This window comes from Budorcas taxicolor, chromosome 2 (genome assembly GCF_023091745.1).
Source record: "Budorcas taxicolor isolate Tak-1 chromosome 2, Takin1.1, whole genome shotgun sequence".
NCBI lineage: Eukaryota > Metazoa > Chordata > Mammalia > Artiodactyla > Bovidae > Budorcas > Budorcas taxicolor.
In genome coordinates, this window is record NC_068911.1 from 171,944,214 (window position 1) to 171,967,576 (window position 23,363).

The 23,363-nt window shown below is 41.2% G+C and overlaps 1 protein-coding gene across 1 annotated transcript in view; it reads right to left on the bottom strand.

Annotated features, from left to right (window-relative positions):
• MACO1 (macoilin 1) overlaps window positions 1–23,363 on the bottom strand; it is a 68,635-nt gene that overhangs the window by 6,245 nt on the left and 39,027 nt on the right. Inside the window, exons 7-10 of the mRNA XM_052658652.1 lie at window positions 11,842–12,000; window positions 10,162–10,344; window positions 7,880–8,000; window positions 152–326 (exon numbers count right to left, since the gene is read on the bottom strand). Coding sequence (XP_052514612.1) covers window positions 152–326; window positions 7,880–8,000; window positions 10,162–10,344; window positions 11,842–12,000 — 638 coding nt within the window. The remainder of the gene's footprint in view (window positions 1–151; window positions 327–7,879; window positions 8,001–10,161; window positions 10,345–11,841; window positions 12,001–23,363) is intronic.

The following is a 23,363-nucleotide window of genomic DNA, read 5'->3' on the forward strand; positions in this document are numbered from 1 at the left end:
AATGAACTAATGTGATGCTTCCCAGATGCTCATGATGGGCACTTATCAAACCACTGGAACTGCAAGCGCAAATGCCCTTGGTTAGAGCTCTAAGGAAGCTCTGCTCTGTGTGTCCCCAGGCCTCCCTGACCTGGGCCTGCTGCTCGCCTACCTTGGGCAATCTCGAGCTGTCGCTTTGCGTCCCCCAGTGCGGAAAACAGGTCCAGCTTGATTCTTGTCTCTGCACTCAGGCTGTTCTCCAGGTGCTGTGTTTTATCTTGCATGGCCGAGAGGGCTGACATTAACACCTCAGTATCCTTCTCATTTTCCTTATACTTCCGAAGCTCCTATCAATATCATCAAAGCAGCAATGTTACAAGACAGTTTTGGCATCAATGTCTACAAATTAGCCTGAAATCACAAATAAAATCCCACCACTACTGACCTGGCCCCTAGAACACAACATGCTCCTTCATAGGTTTAGACCTTACCCCTTAGAGGGAGTGCAAAATGTATTTATACAGTGATGTGCACATATAGAAACAGTGACTGTGTTGGGGTATTTCGAGGTAACAGTGGACTCTGTCTCCACATAAAACACTTTCTTAAAATCCTAACTCAGAACCACAAAGACCCTGCTGCCAGTTGCAAATGGTGCTATAATGCTCTAGTTAAATTAGCCAAAACTATACTCTCAACTTAAAACTAAAAACTGTAAAAACCTTAAATTATTTTGATTGGGTATATTCCAAAATAAACCCACTTAAAACATCAGATGAACACACCCACAAACATATACACTGATATTTTAATATTTTCATTTTAAGAGAAACTGAAACTTATTATAGTGAATTAAAAAATACTTAACAGTTCAAAGAAGAAAATAAAAGTCACCCAAAATCCCAATGCTGCAAAAAATTTGACATATCTTCTTCTAGTCTTTTTTAAGCCTCTGTATCTTTTAGCATAATTGAAATCACACTAAATGTACAATTTTATAAAAACATATGATCTACAGTTCTTTAAAAATACAATTTTTATTGACTAGATAATATTCCTAAATGTATCGGTTCAGTTCAGCCACTCAGTCGTGTCTGACTCTTTGCAACCCTGTGGACTGCAGCACACCAGGCCTCCCTGTCCATCACCAACTCCCGGAGCTTGCTCAAACTCATGTCCATTGAGTCAGTGATACCATCCAACCATCTCGTCTCTGTCATTCCCTTCTCCTGCCTTCAATGTTTCCTAGCATCATGGTCTTTTCCAGTGAGTTAGTTCTTCGTATCAGGTGGCCAAAGTATTGGAGCTTCAGCTTCAGCATCAGTCCTTCCAATGAATATTCAGGACTGATTCCCTTTAGGATGGATTGGTTGGATCTCCTTGCAGTTCAAGGGACTCTCAAGAGCCTTCTCCAACACCACAGTTCAAAAGCATCAATTCTTTGGCTCTCAGCTTTCTTTATGGTCCAACTCTCACATCCACACATGATTACTGGAAAAACCATAGCTCTGACTAGACGGACCTTTGTTGGCAAAGTAATGTCTCTGCTTCTTAATATGCTATCTAGGTTGGTCATAGCTTTTCTTCCAAGGAGCAAGGATCTTTTAATTTCACGGCTGTAGCCACCACCTGCAGTGATTTTGGAGCCCAAGAAAATAAAGTCTGTCACGGTTTCCATTGTTTTCCCATCTATTTGCCATGAACTGTTGGGACCAGATGCCATGATCTTCGTTTTTCGAATGTTGAGTTTTAAGGCAGCTTTTTCATTCTCCTCTTTCAAGCAAAAGGCTCTTCAGTTCCTCTATGCTTTCTGCCATAAGGGTTGTGTCATCTGCATATCAGAGGTTATTGATATTTCTCCCAGCAATCTTGATTCCAGCTTATGCTTTACCCAGCCCGGCATTTTGCAAAATGTGACAATATAGAGCCCGGACGTACTCCTTTCCCAATTTGGAACCAGTCCGTTGTTCAATGTCTGCTTCTAACTGCTGCTTCTTGACCTGCATACAGATTTCTCAGGAGACAGGTAAGGTGATTTGGTATTCCCATCTCTTTAAGAATTTCCCACAGTTTGCTGTGATCCACAAACAACTGAGACTTGCCTGGGGGTGTCCAGGAGTCTCTGGCAGAGGTGGGGGTCGACAGTGGCCTGCTGCAGGGTCGGGGCACTGAATACAACAGTGCCTGCACAAGTCCTTTCGAAGGAAGCCGCCATTACCCCTACCATAGTTTGGCCTCAGGCCAAACAACAGGGAGGGAACACAGACCCTTCCATCAACAGAAAAACTGGATTAAAGATTTACTGAGAATGGTAACAGGCAAATTTGGCCTTGGAATGCGGAATGAAGCAGGGCAAAGGCTAATAGAGTTTTGCCAAGAAAATGCACTGGTCATAGCAAACACCCTCCTCCAACAACACAAGAGAAGAGTCTACACATGGACATCACCAGATGGTCAACACTGAAATCAGATTGATTATATTCTATGCAGCCAAAGATGGAGAAGCTCTATACAGTCAACAAAAACAAGACCAGGAGGTGACTGTGGCTCAGATCATGAACTCCTTATTGCCAAATTCAGACTTAAATTGAAGAAAGTAGGGAAAACCGCTAGATCATTCAGGTATGACCTAAATCAAATCCCTTATGATTATACAGTGGAAGTGAGAAATAGATTTAAGGGCCTAGATCTGATAGAGTGCCTGATGAACTATGGAATGAGGTTCGTGACACTGTACAGGAGACAGGGATCAAGACCATCCCCATGGAAAATAAATGCAAAAAAGCAAAATGGCTGTCTGGGGAGGCCTTACAAATAGCTGTGAAAAGAAGAGAGGTGAAAAGCAAAAGAGAAAAGGAAAGATACAAGCATCTGAATGCAGAGTTCCAAAGAATAGCAAGGAGAGATAAGAAAGCCTTCCTCAGCGATCAATGCAAAGAAATAGAGGAAAACAACAGAATGAGAAAGACTAGAGATCTCTTCAAGAAAATTAGAGATACCAAGGGAACATTTCATGCAAAGATGTGCTCGATAAAGGACAGAAATGGTATGGACCTAACAGAAGCAGAAGATATTAAGAAGAGGTGGCAAGAATATACGGAAGAAGTGTACAAAAAAGATCTTCACGACCAAGATAATCATGATGATGTGATCACTAATCTAGAGCCAGACATCTTGGAAAGTGAAGTCAGGTGGGCCTTGGAAAGCATCACTACGAACAAAGCTAGTGGAGGTGATGGAATTCCAGTTGAGCTGTTTCAAATCCTGAAAGATGGTGCTGTGAAAGTGCTGCACTCAATATGCCAGCAAATTTGGAAAACTCAGCAGTGGCCACAGGACTGGAAAAGGTCCGTTTTCATTCCAATCCCAAAGAAAGGCAATGCCAAAGAATGTTCAAACTACCGCACAACTGCACTCATCTCACATGCTAGTAAAGTAATGCTCAAAATTCTCCAAGCCAGGCTTCAGCAATACGTGAACCGTGAAATGCCTGATGTTCAAGCTGGTTTCAGAAAAGGCAGAGGAACCAGAGATCAAATTGCCAACATCCGCTGGATCATGGAAAAAGCAAGAGAGTTCCAGAAAAACATCTATTTCTGCTTTCTTGACTATGCCAAAGCCTTTGACTGTGTGGATCACAATAAACTGTGGAAAATTCTGAAAGAGATGGGAATACCAGACCACCCGACCTGCCTCTTGAGTAATCTGTATGCAGGTCAGGAAGCAACGGTTAGAACTCGACATGGAACAACAGACTGGTTCCAAATAGGAAAAGGAGTGCATCAAGGCTGCATATTGTCACCCTGCTTATTTAACTTATATGCAGAGTACATCATGAGAAACGCTGGACTGGAAGAAACACAAGCTGGAATCAAGATTGCCGGGAGAAATATCAATAACCTCAGATATGCAGATGACACCACCCTTATGGCAGAAAGTGAAGAGGAGCTAAAAAGCCTCTTGATAAAAGTGAAAGAGGAGAGCAAAAAAGTTGGCTTAAAGCTCAACATTCAGAAAACGAAGATCATGGCATCCGGTCCCATCACTCCCATGGGAAATAGATGGGAAAACAGTGGAAACAGTGTCAGACTTTAGTTTTTTGGGCTCCAAAATCACTGCAGATGGTGACTGCAGCCATGAAATTAAAAGACGCTTACTCCTTGGAAGAAAAGTTATGACCAACCTAGATAGCATATTCAAAAGCAGAGACATTACTTTGCCGACTTGGGTCCGTCTAGTCAAGGCTATGGTTTTTCCTGTGGTCATGTATGGATGTGAGAGTTGGACTGTGAAGAAGGCTGAGCGCTGAAGAATTGATGCTTTTGAACTGTGGTGTTGGAGAAGACTCTTGAGAGTCCCTTGGACTGCAAGGAGATCCAACCAGTCCATCCTGAAGGAGATCAACTCTGGGATGTCTTTGGAAGGAATGATGCTAAAGCTGAAACTCCAGTACTTTGGCCACCTCATGCAAAGAGTTGACTCAATGGAAAAGACTCTGATGCTGGGAGGGATTGGGGGCAGGAGGAGAAGGGGACGACCGAGGATGAGATGGCTGGATGGCATCACGGACTCGATGGACATGAGTCTGAGTGAACTCTGGGAGATGGTGGTGAACAGGGAGGCCTGGCGTGCTGTGAATCATGGGGTCGCAAAGAGTCGGACACGACTGAGCAACTGAACTGAACGGAGCATGGTCCCACCCTTCAGAACAAGACCCAGCTTCGCCACCCCCTCCCCCCTCCGCCCCACCCCAACCAGTCAGTCTCTCCCATCAGGAAGCTTCCATAAGCTTCTTATCCTTATCCATCAAAGGGCAGACAGAATGGAAACTACAATCACAGAAAACTAACCAAACTGACCACATGGACCAGAGCCTTGTCTAACTCAATGAAACTATGAGCCATGTCATGTAGGGCCACTCAAGATGAACGGGTCATGGTGGAGTTCTGACCAAACGTGGTCCACTGGAGAAGGGGATGGCAAACCACTTCAATATTCTTGCCTTGAGAACCCCATGAACAGTATGAGAAGGCAAAAAGATACGACACTGAAAGATGAACTCCCCAGGTGCCCAATATGCTACTGGAGAAGAGCAGAGAAATAATTCCAGAAAGAATGAAGAGACAGAGCCAAAGCAAAAACAATGTCCAGTTGTGGATGTGACTGGTGATATAAAGTCAGATGCTGTAAAGAACAATATTGCATGGGAACCTGGAATGTTAGGTCTATGAATCAAGGTAAGTTGGAAGTAGTGAAAGAGGAGGCAAGAATGAACATTGACATTTTTAGGAATCAGTGAACTACAATGGACAGGAATGGGTGAATTTAATTCAGATGACCATTATATCTACTACTGTGGGCAAGAACTCTTTAGAAGAAATGGAGGAGCCCTCATAGTCAACAAAAGAGTCTGAAATGCAGTATTTAGGTACAGTCTCAAAAATGACAAAATGATCTCTGTTCATTTCCAAGGCAAACCATTCAATATCACAGTAATCCAAGTCTATGCCCCAACCACTAATGCTGAAGAAGCTGAAGTTGAATGGTTCTATGAAGACCTAAAAGACCTTCTAGAACTAACACCAAAAAATGATGTCCTTTTCATCACAGGCGACTGGAATGCAAAAGTAGGAAGTCGCGAAATACCTGGAGTAACAGGGAAGTTTGGCCTTGGAGTACAAAATGAAGCAGGGCAAAGACTAACAGAGTTTTTCCAAGAGAATGCACTGGTCATAGCAAACATCCTCTTTCAACAACACAAGAGACGACTCTGCACATGGACATCACCAGATGGCCAAAACCCAAATCACACTGATTATATTCTTTGCAGGCAAAGATGGAGATGCTCTATACAGTCAGCAGAAACAAGACCAGGAGCTGACTGTGGCTCAGATCATGAACTCCTTATTGCAAAATTCAGACTGAACGATTATACAGTGGAAGTGACAAATAGATTCAAGGTATTACATTTGATAGACGGAATGCCTTAAGAATTATGGATGGAGCTTCGTGACATTGTATAGGAGGCAGTGATCAAGACCATCCCCAAGAAAAAGAAATGCAAAAAGGCCAAATGGTTGTCTGAGGAGGCCTTACAAATGGCTGAGAAACGAAGCAAAGCAAAAGGCAAAGGAGAAAAGGAAAGGTATACCCATCTGAATGCAGAGTTTCAAAGAACAGCAAGGAGAGATAAGAAAGACTTCCTCAGTGACCAATGCAAAGAAATAGAGGAAAACAATAGAATGGGAAAGACTAGAGATCTCTTCAAGAAAATTAGAGACAACAAGGGAACATTTCATGCAAAGATGGGAACAATAAAGGACAGAAACGGTATGGACCTAAATGTATATGTACCATAATTTATTAAATCTCCACTATTACGATTATTTTCAATTTTTTTTGCATTTATTAATATATACCACTGTGATGTACATCTTTGTGTATGAATCATCGGTGAGATTTAAAAATATTTACCTTAGGCTGGAATCTGAAGAAAATATTTTTAGAAAATACGTGGTCTTTCCAGAACATTATCCTTCCACCAGCCTATTTCATTGCACCCTTACCCAGGCTGTTATCACTGTTTAAAAATTGTTTGCTAATTTCACAGACTATAAATGATACCCAATTTTAATCTGTCTTTGGTGATAGATAAGGACATATTCTTACATTGTTATCAGTCATTTGTATTTTTTCCGTGAATTATTTATTCATATCCTTTGCCTATCTTCTGTATATTTGAGCTTTTCTTAGCAATATTTATGAGCTATTTACATATTGAGAATATTAATCCCTTATTTATAACATTTGCTGCAATATCTGTATCTGCCCCAGGTGATTTAAAAAATTTTTTTTCCCACTTTGTGATTTATTTATTTACTTATTTTTAACAATTTTTTTTACTATTCATTTATTTGGCTGTGCTGGGTCTTCACTGCTGTGCATGGGCTTCTGTTATTGCAGTGTCTTCTCTTATCTTGGAGTTCAGGCTCTAGGGCATATGGAATCAGTAGCTGTGGTGCAAGGGATTAGTTGTCCCAAGACATGTGGGGTCTTCCCGGACCAGGGATCGAACCTGTGTTCCCTGCATTGGCAGGCAGATTCTTAACCTCTGGACCACCAGGGAAGTCCCCACTTTGTGATTTAAAGCAAAACGCATTTCTTTGCCTGTGGAATTTTGACTTTCTTTGGCATTTCTTTTTCTGTGCTATCAGGTGAGTGTCTAATTTTCTTCTTTCCCATTGTCTAGTTCTTCCACAGCCCTCACTGATTCACCCTCGCTGTTTCATCCATTTCTGCACACTTTAGGCTTTGTCTCTGCGTCATCTATTCTATCTGCCACTGATTTTTTATGAGTCCCCTATAACTCAAATTACTGTAACTTTACAACTTAAGACATTAGTTTTAAATGTCCCTTTAAAGACCAACATCAAATACTTTGTCAAGGTATACACAATCCCCAAACTGGCACTGTCCAAAGAACCGGCAGTTTTCCTCCACTCCATGCCTCGACTGGCCATCTGTGAGGCTCAGAGCCATCCAGAATGGTCAATTCCCTGGCAACTGATACAGAGTTAGGGCTAAGAAGAGGTGTATCCGTTCCATAGCACACTAATTTGGCCTGTAACCTGAAAAAGTGAAATGAATCTCTGGTAAACCAAATTCTGGTATAAAACATGTCAGGGATCAATATTTCTGGCTTGTCCTAGAATCCAGTTAAATTAAATATAGCTTGAATGAGCTGGACAAGATGAGAGCTTCTTCTGGTCATGTGGAGATTTTCAAATGCGATGGGGTTTGGCTTGTATTAGCAGGGACCATCTCCTCATGGCAGCACAGAGCACAAATCTAACACAGAAGAGGAATTCAAGTGCAATGAAGTTGGCTGTTCCTCCCTTACCTGAACTTTCAGCTCTAATTCTCTGATCTGGTCTTCTTTAACCTTCATGTCCATTGTGAGCTTCTTGCCCTCTGCTTCTAATTCTCTGATCCGATTTCGTAAGGTTTCGGTGCATTCTCCCCTTTTAAAAAAGAAGAGAAAGGAAAAAGAATTCAAACAAGTATAGGTTTAATCATACTTCAAGACCGATATTTTTCTTGTACTCACAGAATCAGATTTCAGCTTTTGGCTCAGTCTGCTCATTCTCTCTATACTTTTATAAATTCAAAAATGACCTAAAATGATTACTAACTGGGAGTCTTAGATGAGCCAGATGCTAAGCTAGTACTTTTACCCATACTGCCTTCTTCTCCATTTTCCAGAGAAGAAAACTGAAGCTATTTAGATATAATACTGAAAAAGTGAACATAGTCCCAAGGTTGCCAACTTGTTGGCCACAGAACGGGGTGAGAGCTGAGGTTTCTCCACTTTGCCAATCCACCAAGCTTCCCATCAGGCAACATGACCTGGAAAAACGCACACAAGCTGAGCAAGACAGAACCAGATGTCTTCTGTCTCCAGCAGAGGGCAGTGAGCTAGAAACATTTTCACTTTTGAGGAGCTATATACACTGCAAACATCACCTTTCTTTAGGCATGATATTTTGACAAGCCTGAAGTAAATAGAAAGAGAAGGAAGCAGCATTAGAGTTGCTTCTCAGGGCTACAATAAGAAAAAACTTAAAAAGATGATGATAATAGCAAGTTCAAAGCTGATGAACCGTTTAGGCCTGGTGGAGTAGGTATCCTTTCCCCACAAAGTAGGTATCCTTTGCCCACAAAAAGGAAGGTCCAGAGAGACTCTTTAAGGTTTGAGATTTATTTAAGAATAAAAACAGCCTCTACATGAATGAGGGCCTTCCCTACTGGCTCAACTGGTAAAGAATCCGCCTGCAATGTGGGAGACCTGGGTTTGATCCCTGGGTTGGGAAGATCCCCTGGAGAAGGGCAAGGCTACCCATTCCAGTATTCTGGCCTGGAGAATTCCATGGACTGTATAGTCCATGGGGTTGCAAAGAGTCAGACACAACTGAGCTACTTTCACTTTACTACATGAATGATGGCAAACAAGAACCATCCAAGGGTAACAGGGCAAAGGCAATAAGCTTAACTGAAAGCAGAAGAGATTAAGGACGGAGACTGAAACCAACATACTGATTCTCAGGCGTAAGAGACACTAAAGGATTTTTTTAAAAAACAGTAACTGTTAGATGAATTAAGGAGAGCACAAGCCACACCAGACAACTGTTCAGGAAAATCTCCTGCAATGCAAGTGCTTCAGGAATGCTTACAAATCTTTAAATGATGGACAAACAAAACTCGTCACATTCTAGGCAAGTTAGTAACGGGTCTTATGAATTTGTAAAGATGCTGATGGGCCAAGTCAGCTCAGCCAGCTGCAGTCCAGAGGCTGCCAGGGTAAGGCAGGATCACACAGGAGAAAGACTTCTCCATCCCACTGATACTTCCTAAAAGATGAAATTATGGTTTACCAAGTATTCTACAAATGCCAGAACTGAAAAGAAGGCTATTAACGTGCCAAATACGAAAGAGCAAAAAGTAGAACTATATCACATAGACACAAATTTGGGGATAGAAATTTAAATGAAATAAATAATAATTTACCCTTATGCTGCATCTGTAAACCCATAACTGACCCTCACTATGCAGAAGAACTTCACCAGTCGAAAAAATGAAGAAAAAGTGAAAAAGTGAAGTAGAAGCTAAAGAGAGACAGAGAGGGAGAAAAAGAGGCTCTTAACTCTTTCCCTATCTTTTTTAAGGTCATTTGACAGTTTGCTGATGTCCAACAAAGACATGAACAGTCAGGACACAGTGCCTGGGGAAATGAGATTTTATCTTTCTTGCATTTTAAGATAAAAACTCCAGAAACACACAATTTAGTAATGACAGTTCTGCAGGGAACAAAAGTCCAGACAGGCTCTCTCAAAGTATGCAGTAACTATTAGTCTTACAGAAAGTGACTGGAACCCCTTTTTGAGCAGCATTTTGCCTTCCAGGTGTGGAGGGAACAGAAATTCCCTCATCCTGCTTTATAGAGGAGGTCACGAGGGAAGAAGCGGTCATGAGCGCCTGAGCTTGCATAGACGGAGTTGAAACCAGTTAACATAACAGTACTTAACAGCAATCCATCCGTGCATGACTGTGTATTTCCAGACCTGCCCAAGGCATCAAATTCCCATTCTCAGTCCAAGGAAAGCCCGACAGGCGGCATGGACCTACCTCGATGCAGCAGCAAATGCGACAGCCCGGGCAGCAGTAGCTTCTTCTAACTTCTTCCTTTTTTTCTCCTCCATTAACTGCTTTTCTACAAAACTTCGGGCTTCCTGCTCAGCTTTTAGCTTTTTCTCCAACTGGCTGATATTCTGCTTATCTTTCTGCTTCATTTGCACAGCATTATGTAATCTATATGGAAATGATTGTCATACAGTTTTACAATTAGAAGTGTTCACCATAAACCCTGGAAAGACATGGCTTCTCTTTATCATTTTAAGGCCAAACAGGAGATTTGAATAGCAGATCACAGATGTCAACTCCCAGAGGGCCCAGGGAAAATACACTGTCATTATTTAACAATTCCTAAAAACAAATAAACAAGCTACTTTACAAAATACAGAATTGGACCTAGCCTCTGCTTTACTGGGCTTTTCTGGTGGCTCAGACGGTAAAGAATTCACCTGCAATGCAGGAGACCTAGGTTGGGAAGATACCCTGGAGGAGGGAACGGGTACCCACTTCAGTTTTCTGGCCTGGAGAATTCCATGGATATAGTCCATGGAGTCACAAGAGATGGACATGACTGAGCGACTTTCACTTCACTTCTGCAAGTGATCTACAGAAGGCAATCTAAAAAACAGGATAAAACAAGTTTCTAAGAGAGGAGAAGATAACTGGAGAGCTAATTCTACTGCCTCGTAGAACTTCAGTCTGAGATCAAGGAAGAGCAGAAGGAACCGGCCCCACTGGAAAGGAGGGGAAGGGTGGGAGGGGCAGGTCTTTCTTTGCGTGAATACAATATGCCACAGCCCACTGCAGCCTTTCCTTCCCAGCTGGGAGGTGTGTTCTCCCAGTATCCCAAAATAGAACTTGTAGTTAGAATCACAGGATGCTTAATTTCAGAGAGAAATTTCAGCCACATTCTCTGCCTTGCTACTCCTCCTCCTAGCTTTCTATATTAATATAGTGAGTTTTTCTCACTATATCAACAATGTTAGAGCCATCACACACATACATGGGTCAGAAACAATGGAAAGGCTATTTGTCCATAATGCTCTAGCTTTTGAGTTACATTCCCTGAAAACGAGGAAGGAGTCCTCTTTCAAGGGAAAGCCCAGACAGCTTAGCACCTACAGTAGCAATCACTACCCCAGACACCCAATGCTTAGAGATTTAAAAAAAAAAAAAAAGATAGACGCACAGTGAGTCAAGAAGTAATTCCAGAATGAATTAATGGAAAGCATAAAAGAAAAGCAGGATTTTGGTCTGCCTCTTCAAATAAAATCAAAGTTCAATGCCACTTTTAGTTCCAGAAATCAAAGTACAGAGTCTAATCCTCTGGAAACTTTCACTCAAAGGAGTAAGAGCTTGAAATTGCGACAGAAATACTTCTGGTCAATTTTACTCAAATTGTCACAAAAGCTCAATGACTATTTTAAACTAAGAGCAGAAGTTATTAGATGAGAGAAGACAAATAGTATTATTAAACTGTTTTGTTAACATTAAATGTTTTTATAGATTTTGTAACACATTGAATATCTCATGCTCAATACTTTTAACATTTTATTTTTAAAAACCCCTCTGCTAGATTCTTTTGTCATCATGAACCTTGTACTCCAATCCCCGAAAACAAAAGCGATACGAGGCTGCTTGGCTCTCTGCCGAAGGCCCACAAGGTGCACGTACTTGTTCTGCAGCAGCTCATTCTCCTGCCGGAGCTGGCCCATTTCTGAGCGGATCCCTCGCTCGGTGCTTGAGAGAGAGCTGATCTGACTGCGGAGCTCCTGTTCCACTTGCCTGCTGGCCTGCAGGTCGGCCTTTAACTTTTTAATGTCTTGTTCCAGCCTAGGAGAAGGAAAAGAGCAGCATCTTCGTCACTGAGGGGGCACCCCTGGGGCTCTGCGGGAGACCCTGGCTGAAGTCCTTGAGGGCTGGCTGGATGGTGGAGCATCCCGCCACCACTGCAACTCCCATCCGCAATCAGCCTTTGAATGCTTCTGCCTGGGTCCCCATGCCTTCCCACCAGAGGGTAACTTTTGCTTCTCCTCAAACATTTGTGAACTCCGACAGGTGAAGATGGTGACTTGTATCTGAGCTGCTAACAAAGGAAGAGGGGAAAGCAGAGGGAGGGTGGCTGAAGGGGAAGGTCCCCTCCCCACTGGTGAACTCCGCATGCTCCTCAGACAGGAGATATGCTCACAGCAACCAGCTCAGGACCCACCTGCTTTGAGACATCCTGACAGGTCAGAATCTACTCTCTGAGATTCCCTCCCACCCTGGGCCAAGAAGACAAGTGTCTGAGACAAGCCCCTGAAACTGCTATCATCCTTGCTAAATGACACTCACACTTGTGGGGACTGTGACAGAAGAGCTCATTAGACTCAACAACAATGAAAAGAGGAACAAATTACATGAGCTATGAATCATAAGAAAACTCCATCTGTGAAATGAAGCTTATCTCTTCAATTCTTCACTCCTGTTTCATCTATTTTCTTTAAAACAGTCATAGTTTCATTTTAAGCGACATGCACTGCGGAACTATTATGTGCACATGCAGGGCTGAAAGGGTCAACAAGAAGTATGATGTCAGGCCCCTTTCTTCAGGAGAGGACTTTCTGACTTCACTAGAGGCCAATAACCAGACATCTGAAATGATTAAACCATAACACAGGGAGGCCACAGTTAAGACGCATGCTAAAAGGAATGACTAGTATCTCATGAGAACTTATGTGTCAGACGCTGTCCTGTAGATTTTAATGGCACAGATTCATTTAACCTGTCCAACTATGAGGTAAGCTGAATAACCTTGGCAATTATTAGTCCATTTTTAAAGATGAAGAAACCTGGATTCAGAAAAGTCTTCAGCCTAAGGGCACACAGGCAACCTAGCTCCACAGTCCATTCTCTTCTCCCGCTGGCCAAACTGTGGCTCTATCAGCCATAGCACGGTGTGGGGAGTACCACATGAGTTCCGAGCAGAGAAGATGGGAAGTGAGCTGGGCCTCGAAGGTTGGGCAGGATTTGGAGAAGCAGAAGGGGAGGACGAGGCATTCTAAATAAGGGGAAACATGCTCAAAAGCACCACTAGCCGCAGATATCTGGGGCCAGAGCAATCAGTCTGGCCTCTGAGGAAGGGATCTACTCTGGGAATAGAGGGAGAAAGGATAGAAGGGGTTTGGAGATTGGACTGTGGAGACGGGCACTGAAGGTCAGGCCAAGGATGACTGCCAGGGGAGACTCAGAAGACACCTGTTCCTACAAACTTACAGGTAGGCAGATGTCAGTTTACTCTGACAAAACTCCTGTGCATTTCGCTGATCCAACATAGCAAAAGAACCAAGATTTTTGGAGGGTAATGGTGATTGCTCCTTAGAAATTGCCAGCTGTGGAGCTCCACAGCCTAGGGCCTTACAGATGTTTCATGAAACATTAAATCCCCAGGGCCCATCAATCACTGTGATCAACACTTACTAAATACATGTATCTGTTGCCGGGTATTCTTTACAAAACCAAAAGGGCAGCTTTATTTACTTGTCTCCCTTCAGCCACCTGAAGCCAAACCTCAAAATCAAAAAGTCATGCAACATCTATTGTTATCTCCAGGCACAGGAGCCGGGAGAGCACAAAATAGAGAGCTTGTGTTCCAGAGGCACTGCCGGGTCTCCTGACACAGCTCGGTCCCCAGGGAAGGGTCATGAATGGACATCACGCCACACTTTCCCTATTGCCAGGGTTATTCCAGTTGAATGTACTCCCGAAACGGCTCTAAACAATCACCAACTGGCATTTATACCATCCCCACACCATCCCTCGTTCACCCAAAATAACCCAAGGGATATTTTCCAAAATAGGTCAATGCCATCAGGTTACCCCCACTAAGAAGTCTGGGTGAAAAACGTGTTAGGTAATTTATCTTTTTGAGAAGTCAGTTTCACTGCCTGAGGAGTACATTGCTTTAAGAAGAGACTAGGGACTTAGCATGGTTTAGAAATGGGATAGAGGATCAGGATTCTAGACTCAGCTATGGTGCCAACTCTGGGACCCTGAGCAAGACATGTCACCTTTCAGGACTCAGTTTCTCCATTTGAGGCAAAATGATCTCTAAAGTTCCTCTCAACTTGGTCTAGGATTTCTAGGCCTGACATACTTAGCACTGGCTGCTGATCTGCTCCTTCTGATTAGCAACCTAAGCTGCATCATATGTAGGGCCCAGGAATCAAGTTCCACACAACCTGTTACTGGGGCAAAGCATGTGCCACAGTTGGGAACGAGAGAAAGATTAAATACACAAACGCTGTGTGTGTGTGTGCATGCGCTCTCAGTTCTGTCTTACTCTTCGCGACCCCACAGACTGTAGACCACCAGGCTCATCTATTCATGGAGTTTTCCAGACAAGAACACTGGAGTGGGTTGCCATTTCCTCCTGCACAGGATCTTCCCGACCCAGGGATCAAACCCATGTCTCTTGTGTCTCCTGCACTGGCAGGAATATTCCTTGCCACTGCGCCACCTGGGAAGCCCCTAACGTAAACGTCAGATGTCGATAATTTTGAAGTTATTACCTTTTTGCAGTTTTTATCTACAAAAACCAAACTTTCCCACCATGAACTAAGAATAACAATATTTTTAATGAAACTTTCAGAGTTCCTTGAAAAATGTAAAAAAAACAAGGGAGGTAGTGAAGTTATGAAAGCAAAACAAGCAGAAATATCAAGAGTGTAACTTCTGGAGATCACAGAATGCTAAACAATATCTTCTGCGTGGAGAGCTATGAAAATTTTGTCAAAGACATATAGCAGTACAACACAAGAGATAAAGTGATATGGTTACAAGGGTATGTTTACTTTGTGAAAAGTCATAAGCTGTACAATTAAGATTTGTGCATTTTTCTGGATGTGTTATACTTCAATAAAAGACTTATTTTCAAAAATTAAATAACTTAAGTTCACAAGGTATAGAATTAAAATGCTTCAGGATTTTCATAACTGCTGACATTAGTTCTGTAAAACTATGAATGACTGTTTTCCAAATCTGTTATTTAACACCAGCATCCCCCAGTTTAAGAAACACTGGTCTACAGGAAACTATAACAACATGTAAGATAACTTAATGTGCTAAATGGTAAATTCTCAGTAATTTTTTAAATTTATGAGGGGAAATTTTTCATTGTCTCTCTGCAGAAAGCATTAATTTAATGTTGAATATTCACTATATTCATTATATTTTAAATCTTTACTGAGGTAGGTGGTAAAATGATTTATAATCCCTTACTGGATTTACGTTTTTATTGGAAAAGTGATACCCAGTCAAAATAAAAAACTGCATACAACAGAAAAGAATAAAAATGTAAATAACTCATAATTCTTTCATCCAGACAGAACCACTATTTGCATCTGGTTTACTTCATTTTTGTTTGTCTCTCTTTTCTTTCTCTTTCTTAACACACATAGATATTAATATTGCTGAGAGTACCACATGTATAGTTTATTTATCTTAAGCACCTTTCTACACTACTAGAAACTTTTCACAAACAACTGCTGCAGAATATTACATTGCACAGATGTACTGTACAATCCTACTTTAAAAATAGCCCTCAATCCCTGCATAGACTCAATAAAAAACGTAAACATGAGTTTTTAAAGAATTATGTGCATTAGTAAATTGAACTGAATTGAGCCAGTCAAATGCCAGGGGCATTTATTAGAAAGATAACTACCTGTTGTAATGGTATATTTAACCCTTTTGTGTTGAAGATCAGTACTTACTAGGTAAAATGCAGATATATAATTTACTGGTGAGAAGCACCAAGAAGTACTAATTAAATGGTGTTAAGAGGTTAATGCAAAAATCTTCGAATGTATTCATGGGACTGTATTAAAATGTCAATAGCTGCAACCTAAATTTGAAGTGGTCAAGAAGAAAATGAGACAGAAGTTAATAGTTTATAAACCTTAAAACTAATTTCAGTAAATAGGAGTCAAAAGAAAGGAGGATGCATGCTCTGCAGCCGCTGAGCCACAACTGTGGAGGCCCACACTCTAGAGCCTGAGCTCAGCAGAAGCAGCCTCCCCCCACCACCACCGTGAGGGCGCCCAACGAGAGAGCACCCCCCACTTGCCACAGCTAGAGAAAGCCCGCGCGCAGCAGTGAAGACCCAACGCAGCCACAGATAGAGAAATGTTTAAAAAAAAAAACGAGGAAAAAACACTCATCTCCAAGCTTAAACCCATTTATCAGAGCTAATTCCTATTCTCCTCCCTACACAGCACAAGATTAAGGGATAAAAGAGAACTTTCCTCCAGCAGAGCTACAAACTGATCCAAAAGAGAGAAATAAAGGATCACACAGATCTTAACCACACTTTGGAAAGGCTTAGGCAGCGTATAAATGCACTCCCTCCTTGCCCAACTCCTGTGGCACTAGTCACCCTTACAAAGGCTGTCCAAGAGTGCCGCCACTTGGGATAGAGACAGGGTAGATGGCAAAGCTGGAGTCTATGTGCTCAATAAATACACCCACTTGTGCCCCGTCGGACAAGCCAGGGGTCTAACCAACTCAAAACATTACTTATTAGGTCCAGGCACCTTCCGAGCCAGTTTATTCATAAATTTAAACTCAACTTCTAAACCTGTGAAGCTACCTCTGAACTTCAGCACACCACCTAACTCACAGCCCTTGACTTAAGGGCAAAACTGACACTCCAAACCTCAACTCTAGCTCCTCTTCTCCCTTAGCCCACTCAACTGAGGTAAATTATAATGTAAATGGTTAACAATTATGTAATTTTAAGGGGAGATTTTACAGTTTAATAAGGGGTAATTTCCTAGCCTACCAAAAAGTATGAAGCTCAAACCTCAGTCTTTCAAGGCAAGCTAGGTAGAAAAAATATCTGTGAGTATCTTGAAGCACGCTTGCTGGTAAAAGTACAGTATTCAGGTGTCAGCTTTCAGATGAAAGAAGTATTGTTTTTAAGTATATGAAAAGGTAGGGAGATATCTGACTTCCCTGGTGGCTCAGATGGTAAAGCGTCTGCCTACAACGTGGGAGACCTGGGTTCAACCCCTGGGTCAGGAAGATCTCCTGGAGAAGGCAATGGCCTTTTTCCAGTACTCTTGACTGGAAAATCCCATGGACGGGGGAGCCTGGTAGGCTGCAGTCCATGGGGTCATGGAGAGTCGGACACGACTGAGATATTTATGTCTAAATGTTTGTAGTCCTCATCTTTTGTGAATCACTTGAATTACAGCCACGGTACTGACTTCACTTAAAGTATAAAAGTCTCCAATGTGTACAGCCAGTACCTTCACATTTTAATAAAGCCTGAGGTGTTATGAGGCCTGATTGAGAATACACAAGAACTTTAACACTCTGGGGCAGTAAATTTCTCCAGGAAGTGTGCCTATGTACTAACTCACTTCACTTGTGTCCAACTCTTCGCAACCCTGTAAACTGTAGCCCACCAGGCTCCTTTGTCCATGGGATTCTCCAGGCAAGAATACTGGAGTGGGTTGTCATGCCCTCCTCTAGGGGATCTTCCTGACTCAGGGATCGAACCTGAGTCTCATGTCTCCTGCATTAGCAGGCAGGTTCTTTACTACTAGCACCACCTGGGAAGCAAGTCCTGCACAAAAGAGGGAGACCTTTTATTAGCCAGGACTTCACCTGGGGAGGACTAGGTTCCCCACATACTCTGAGTCACACTCCACATCCATTCCAGAAAACAACCTAAGTGTACATGTATGCCAGAACGAGGCATGGCCCCATGAGGCCATCAGGAAGACAAGGAGCCTTGGCTCTGATGGTTATCTCTGAATTCTAAGAAGCCTGACAGAGATGCTGTAGGCCCTGCAAGAAAACACAGAATTTACAATGCTGCTCATTCTGTAAGAAAAGGGGCTTCAAAGCTCATCTCCAAATTATGCAGCCAAGTGACAGAAAGAAGAGTTTTTCACACACACCCATCATACCAGCCAAAACGATTCACTCATTTCCAGACATCTCTTGTCTTTAATTATACCATTCCTCCTGGAGGAAAGGCCTCTAATTTTCAAACCTCACTCATTCAAGGCCCAGTTAAAAAATAAAAACAAAAATGGCAATAGAAACATATACATCAACAATTACTTTAAATGTAAATGGATTAAATGCTCCAACCAGAAGACACAGACTGGCTGAATGGATTAAAAAACAAGGACCATATATATGCTGTCTACAAGAAACCCACTGCAGACCTCAAGACACATACAGACTGAAAGTGAGACGATGGAAAAATATATTCCATGCAAATGGGAAGCAAAAGAAAGCTGGAGCAACAATCCTCATATCAGACAAAACAGACCTTAAAATAAAGAATACTACAAGAGACAAGGAAGGACACTACATGATGATCAAGGGATCAATCCAAGAGGAAGACATAACAATTGTAAATATCTATGCACCCAACACGGGAACACCTCAATACATAAGACAAGCACTAACAGACATAGAAGGAGAAATTGACAGTAACACAGTAAGAGTAGGAGGTTTTAACATCCCACTCACACCAATGGACAGATCATCAAAATAGAAAATTAATAAGGAAACACAAGTCTTCAGTGATACATTAGATGAGATGGATCTCATTGGTATCTTCAGGACATTCCATCCAATGCAGAGGAATACACCTTCTTCTCAAGTGCTTATTCTCTAGTATAGACCACATCTTGGGTCACAAATCAAATCTCACTGAGTATAAGAAAACCAAAATTGTATCAAGCGTCTTCTCCACACACAACGCTATGAGATTAGATATCAATTACAGGAAAAAAACTGTAAGAAACACAAACACATGGAGATTAAACAACACATTTCTATACATGTAACAGGTTACTTACTACGCAAGTAAGTAATAACCAGTAATATTTATTATTAACATTAATAACTGTTGATATTTACACTACTGGTTATATTATTAACAATATATAAATATTAATTAATATGACTAATTATAATAGTAACAACATCAATATTATAATTGATTGGTATAATTAATATTACTACCAGTAATAACTAGTAGTAAATAACTAACTAAAGGTTACTGAAAAACATCAAAAGGGAAATCAAGAAATTTCTAGAAACAAATGACAATGAAAACATGACAACTCAAAACCTATGGGATGCACCAAAAGCAGTCCTAAGAAAGAAGTTTATAGCAATACAATCCTACCTTAAGAAACAAGAAAAATATCAAATGGACAACCTAACTTTACACCTAAAACAACTGGAAAAAGAAGAACAAAAACCCCCCAAAATTAGCAGAAGAAAAGAATCATAAAGTTCTGAGCAGAAATAAATGAAAAAAACAACAGTAAAGATTAATGAAACTAAAAGCTGGTTTTTTGAGGATAAACAAAATCAACAAACCTTTAGCCAGACTCATCAAGAAAAGAAGAGAGAAGAATCAAATCAACAAAATGAGAAATGAAAAAGGTGAGATAACAATAGACAGTGCAGAAACACAAAGGATTATAACAGACTATTATTAACAAATACACAGCAAAAAAACAGGGAACCTGGAAGAAATGGACATATTGTTAGAAAAATTCAATCTTCCATGACTGAACCAGGAAGAAATAGAAATTATGAACAACCCAATTACAAGCACTGAAATTGAAGCTGTGATCAAAAATTTCCCAAAAAACAAAAGCCCAGGACCAGACGGCTTCACAGGAGAATTCTATCAAACATTTAGAGAAGAGCTAATGCCTAGCCTTCTAAAACTCTTTCAGACCAATATTACTGATGAACATAGATGCAAAAATCCTCAAAAAAATTTTAGCAAACAGAATTCGTCAACACATCAAAAAGCTCATACACCACGATCAAGTTGGGTTTATTCCAGGGATGCAAGGATTCTTCAATACATGCAAATCAATCAATGTGATACACCATATTAACAAACTGAAAAATAAAAACCATATGATAATCTCAATAGATGAAGAAAAAGTCTGTGACAAAATTCAGCACCCAGTTATGATTAAAACTCTTCAAAACATGGGCACAGAAGGAACCTACCTCAACATAGTAAAGGCCGTATATGATAAGCCTACAGCAAACATTATTCTCAATGGCTAAAAACTGAAAGCATTCCCCCTAAGGTCAGGAACAAGACAAGGGTGTCCACTTTCACCACTATTATTCAACACAGTTCTGGAAGTCCTAGCTACAGCAATCAGAGAACAAAAAGAAATAAAAGGAATCCAGATTGGAAGAGAAGAAGTAAAGCTCTCATTGTTTGCAGATGACACGATACTGTAAATATAAAACCTTAAAGACAGTATCAGAAAATTACTAGAGCTAAGCAGTGAATTTAGCGAAGCTGCATGATACAAAATCAATAAACAGAAATCATTTGCATTTCTATATACTAACAATAAAAAATCAGAAAGAGAAATTAAGGAATCAATCCCATTCACCACTGCAACAAAAAGAATTAAATATCTAGGAATAAACTTACCCAAAGAGACAAATGACACCACCCTTATGGCAGAAAGTGAAGAACTAAACAACCTCTTGATGAAAGTGAATGGTGCTGCTATTGCTAAGTCGTTTCAGTCGTGGCTGACTCTGTGCGACCCCACAGACAGCAACCCACCAGGCTCCCCCGTCCCTGGGATTCTCCAGGCAAGAACACTGGAGTGGGCTGCCATTTCCTTCTCCAATGCATGAAAGTGAAAAGGGAAAGTGAAATCGCTCAGCTGTGTCTGACTCTTAGTGACCCCATGGACTGCAGCCTACCAGGCTCCTTCATCCATGGGATTCTCCAGGCAAGTGTACTGGAGTGGGGTGCCATTGCCTTCTCCAAGAAAGTGAATGAGGAGAGTGAAAAAGTTGGCTTAAAGCTCAGCATTCAGAAAACTAAGATCATGGCATCCAGTCCCATCACTTCATGGCAAATAGATGGGGAAACAGTGTAAACAGTGTCAGACTTTATTTTTGGGGGCTCCAAAAATCACTGCAGATGGTGACTGCAGCCATGAAATTAAAAGATGCTTACTCCTTGGAAGGAAAGTTACGACCAACCTAGACAGCATATTAAAAAGTAGAGACATTACTATGTCAACAAAGGTCCGTCTAGTCAAGGCTATGGTTTATCCAGTAGTCATGTATGGATGTGAGAGTTGGACTATAAAGAAAGCTGAGCACCAAAGAATAGATGTTTTTGAACTGTGGTGTTGGAGAAGACTCTTGAGAGTCCCTTGGACTGCAAGGAGATCCAAGTCCATCCTAAAGGAGATCAGTCCTGAGTGTTCATTGGAAGGACTGATGTTGAAGCTGAAACTCCAATACTTTGGCCACCTGATGTGAAGAGCTGACTCATTTGAAAAGACCCTGATGCTGGGAAAGATTGAAGGCGGGAAGAGAAGGGGACAGCAGAGGATGAGGTGGTTGGATGGTATCACCAACTTAACGCACATGAGTTTGGGTAAACTCCAGGAGTTGGTGATGGACAGGGAGGCCTGGAGTGCTGCGGTCCATGGGGTTGCAAAGAGTCAGACATGACTGAGAAACTGAACTGAACTGAACTGAAGGAGACAAAAGAACTGTACACAGAAAATTATAAGACACTAATGAAAGAAATCAAAGATGACATAAACAGATGGAGAGAGATTCCATGTTCCTGAGTAGGAAGAATCAATATTGTGAAAATACAAAATGCAATCTATAGCTTCAATGTGATCCGTAGAAATTACCAATGGCATTTTTCACAGAACTAGAACAAAAAATTTCACAGTTCATATGGAAACACAAAAGACCCCAAATAGCCAAAGCAGTCTTGAGAAAGTATGGAGCTGGAGGAATCAACCTTCCTGACTTCAGCTTACACTACAAAGCTACAGTCATCAAGACAGTATGCTACTTGCATGAAACAGAAACACAGATCAATGAACAAGATAGAAAGTCCAGAAATAAACCCATGAGCCTATAGGTACCTTATTTTTGACAAAGGAGGCAAGAATATACAATGGGTCAAAGACAGCCTCTTCAATAAATGGTGCTGGGAAAACTGGATAGCTAAATGTAAAAGAATGAAATTAGAACACTTCCTAACACCATACACAAAGATAAACTAAAAATGGATTAAGGACCTAAATATAAGACCATAAACTATAAAACCCTTAGCAGAAAACAGGCGGAACACTCGATGACATAAATCAAAACAAGATCCTCTATGACCCACCTCCAGGACTAATGGAAATAAAAACAAAAGCAAGGTGAAAAGACAGCCCTCAGAATGGGAGAAAATAATAGCAAATAAAACAACCGACAAAGGATTAATTTTCAAAATACACAAGCAGTTCATACAACTGAATACCAGAAAAACAAACACCCCAATCAAAAAGTGGGAAAAAGACCTAAACAGACATTTCTCCAAAGAAGACCTACAGACGGCTAACAAACACATGAAAAGATGCTCAATGTTACTCATTATTAGAGAAATGCAAATCAAAACTACAATGATATATCACCTCATGCTGGTCAGAATGGCCATCATCAAAAAGTCTACAAACAATAAATGCTGGAGAAGGGTATGGAGAAAAGGGAATGCTTTTGCACTGTTTGTGGGAATGTAAATTGATACAGCCACTATGGAATACAGTATGGAGATTCCTTAAAAAACCAGGAATAAAACCACCATATGACCCAACAATCCTACTCCTAGGCATATACCCTGAGGAAACCAAAATTGAAAGAAACACATGTATTCCATTGTTCATTGCAGCACTACTTACAATAGCTAGAATGTGGAAGCAACTTAGATGTCCATCGACAGATCAACGGATAAAGAAGTTGTGGTACATATACACAATGGAATATTACTCAGCCATAAAAAGGAACACATTTGAGTCAGTTGTAATGAGGTGGATGAACCTAGAACCTCTTATACAGAGTGAAGTGAGTCAAAAAGAGAAAGATAAATATCATATTCTAACACATATACACGGAAGCTAGAATGGTTCTGAAGAATTTATTTACAGGGCAGCAATGGAGAAACAGAGAATAGACTTATGGACCTGGGGAGAGGGGAAGTGAGGGTGAGATGTATGGAAAGAGTAACATGGAAATTTACATTACCATATGTAAAATAGACAGCCAACAGGAACTCACTGTATGGCTCAGGAAACTCAAACAGGGGCTCTCTGTCAACCTACAGGGGTGGGATGGGG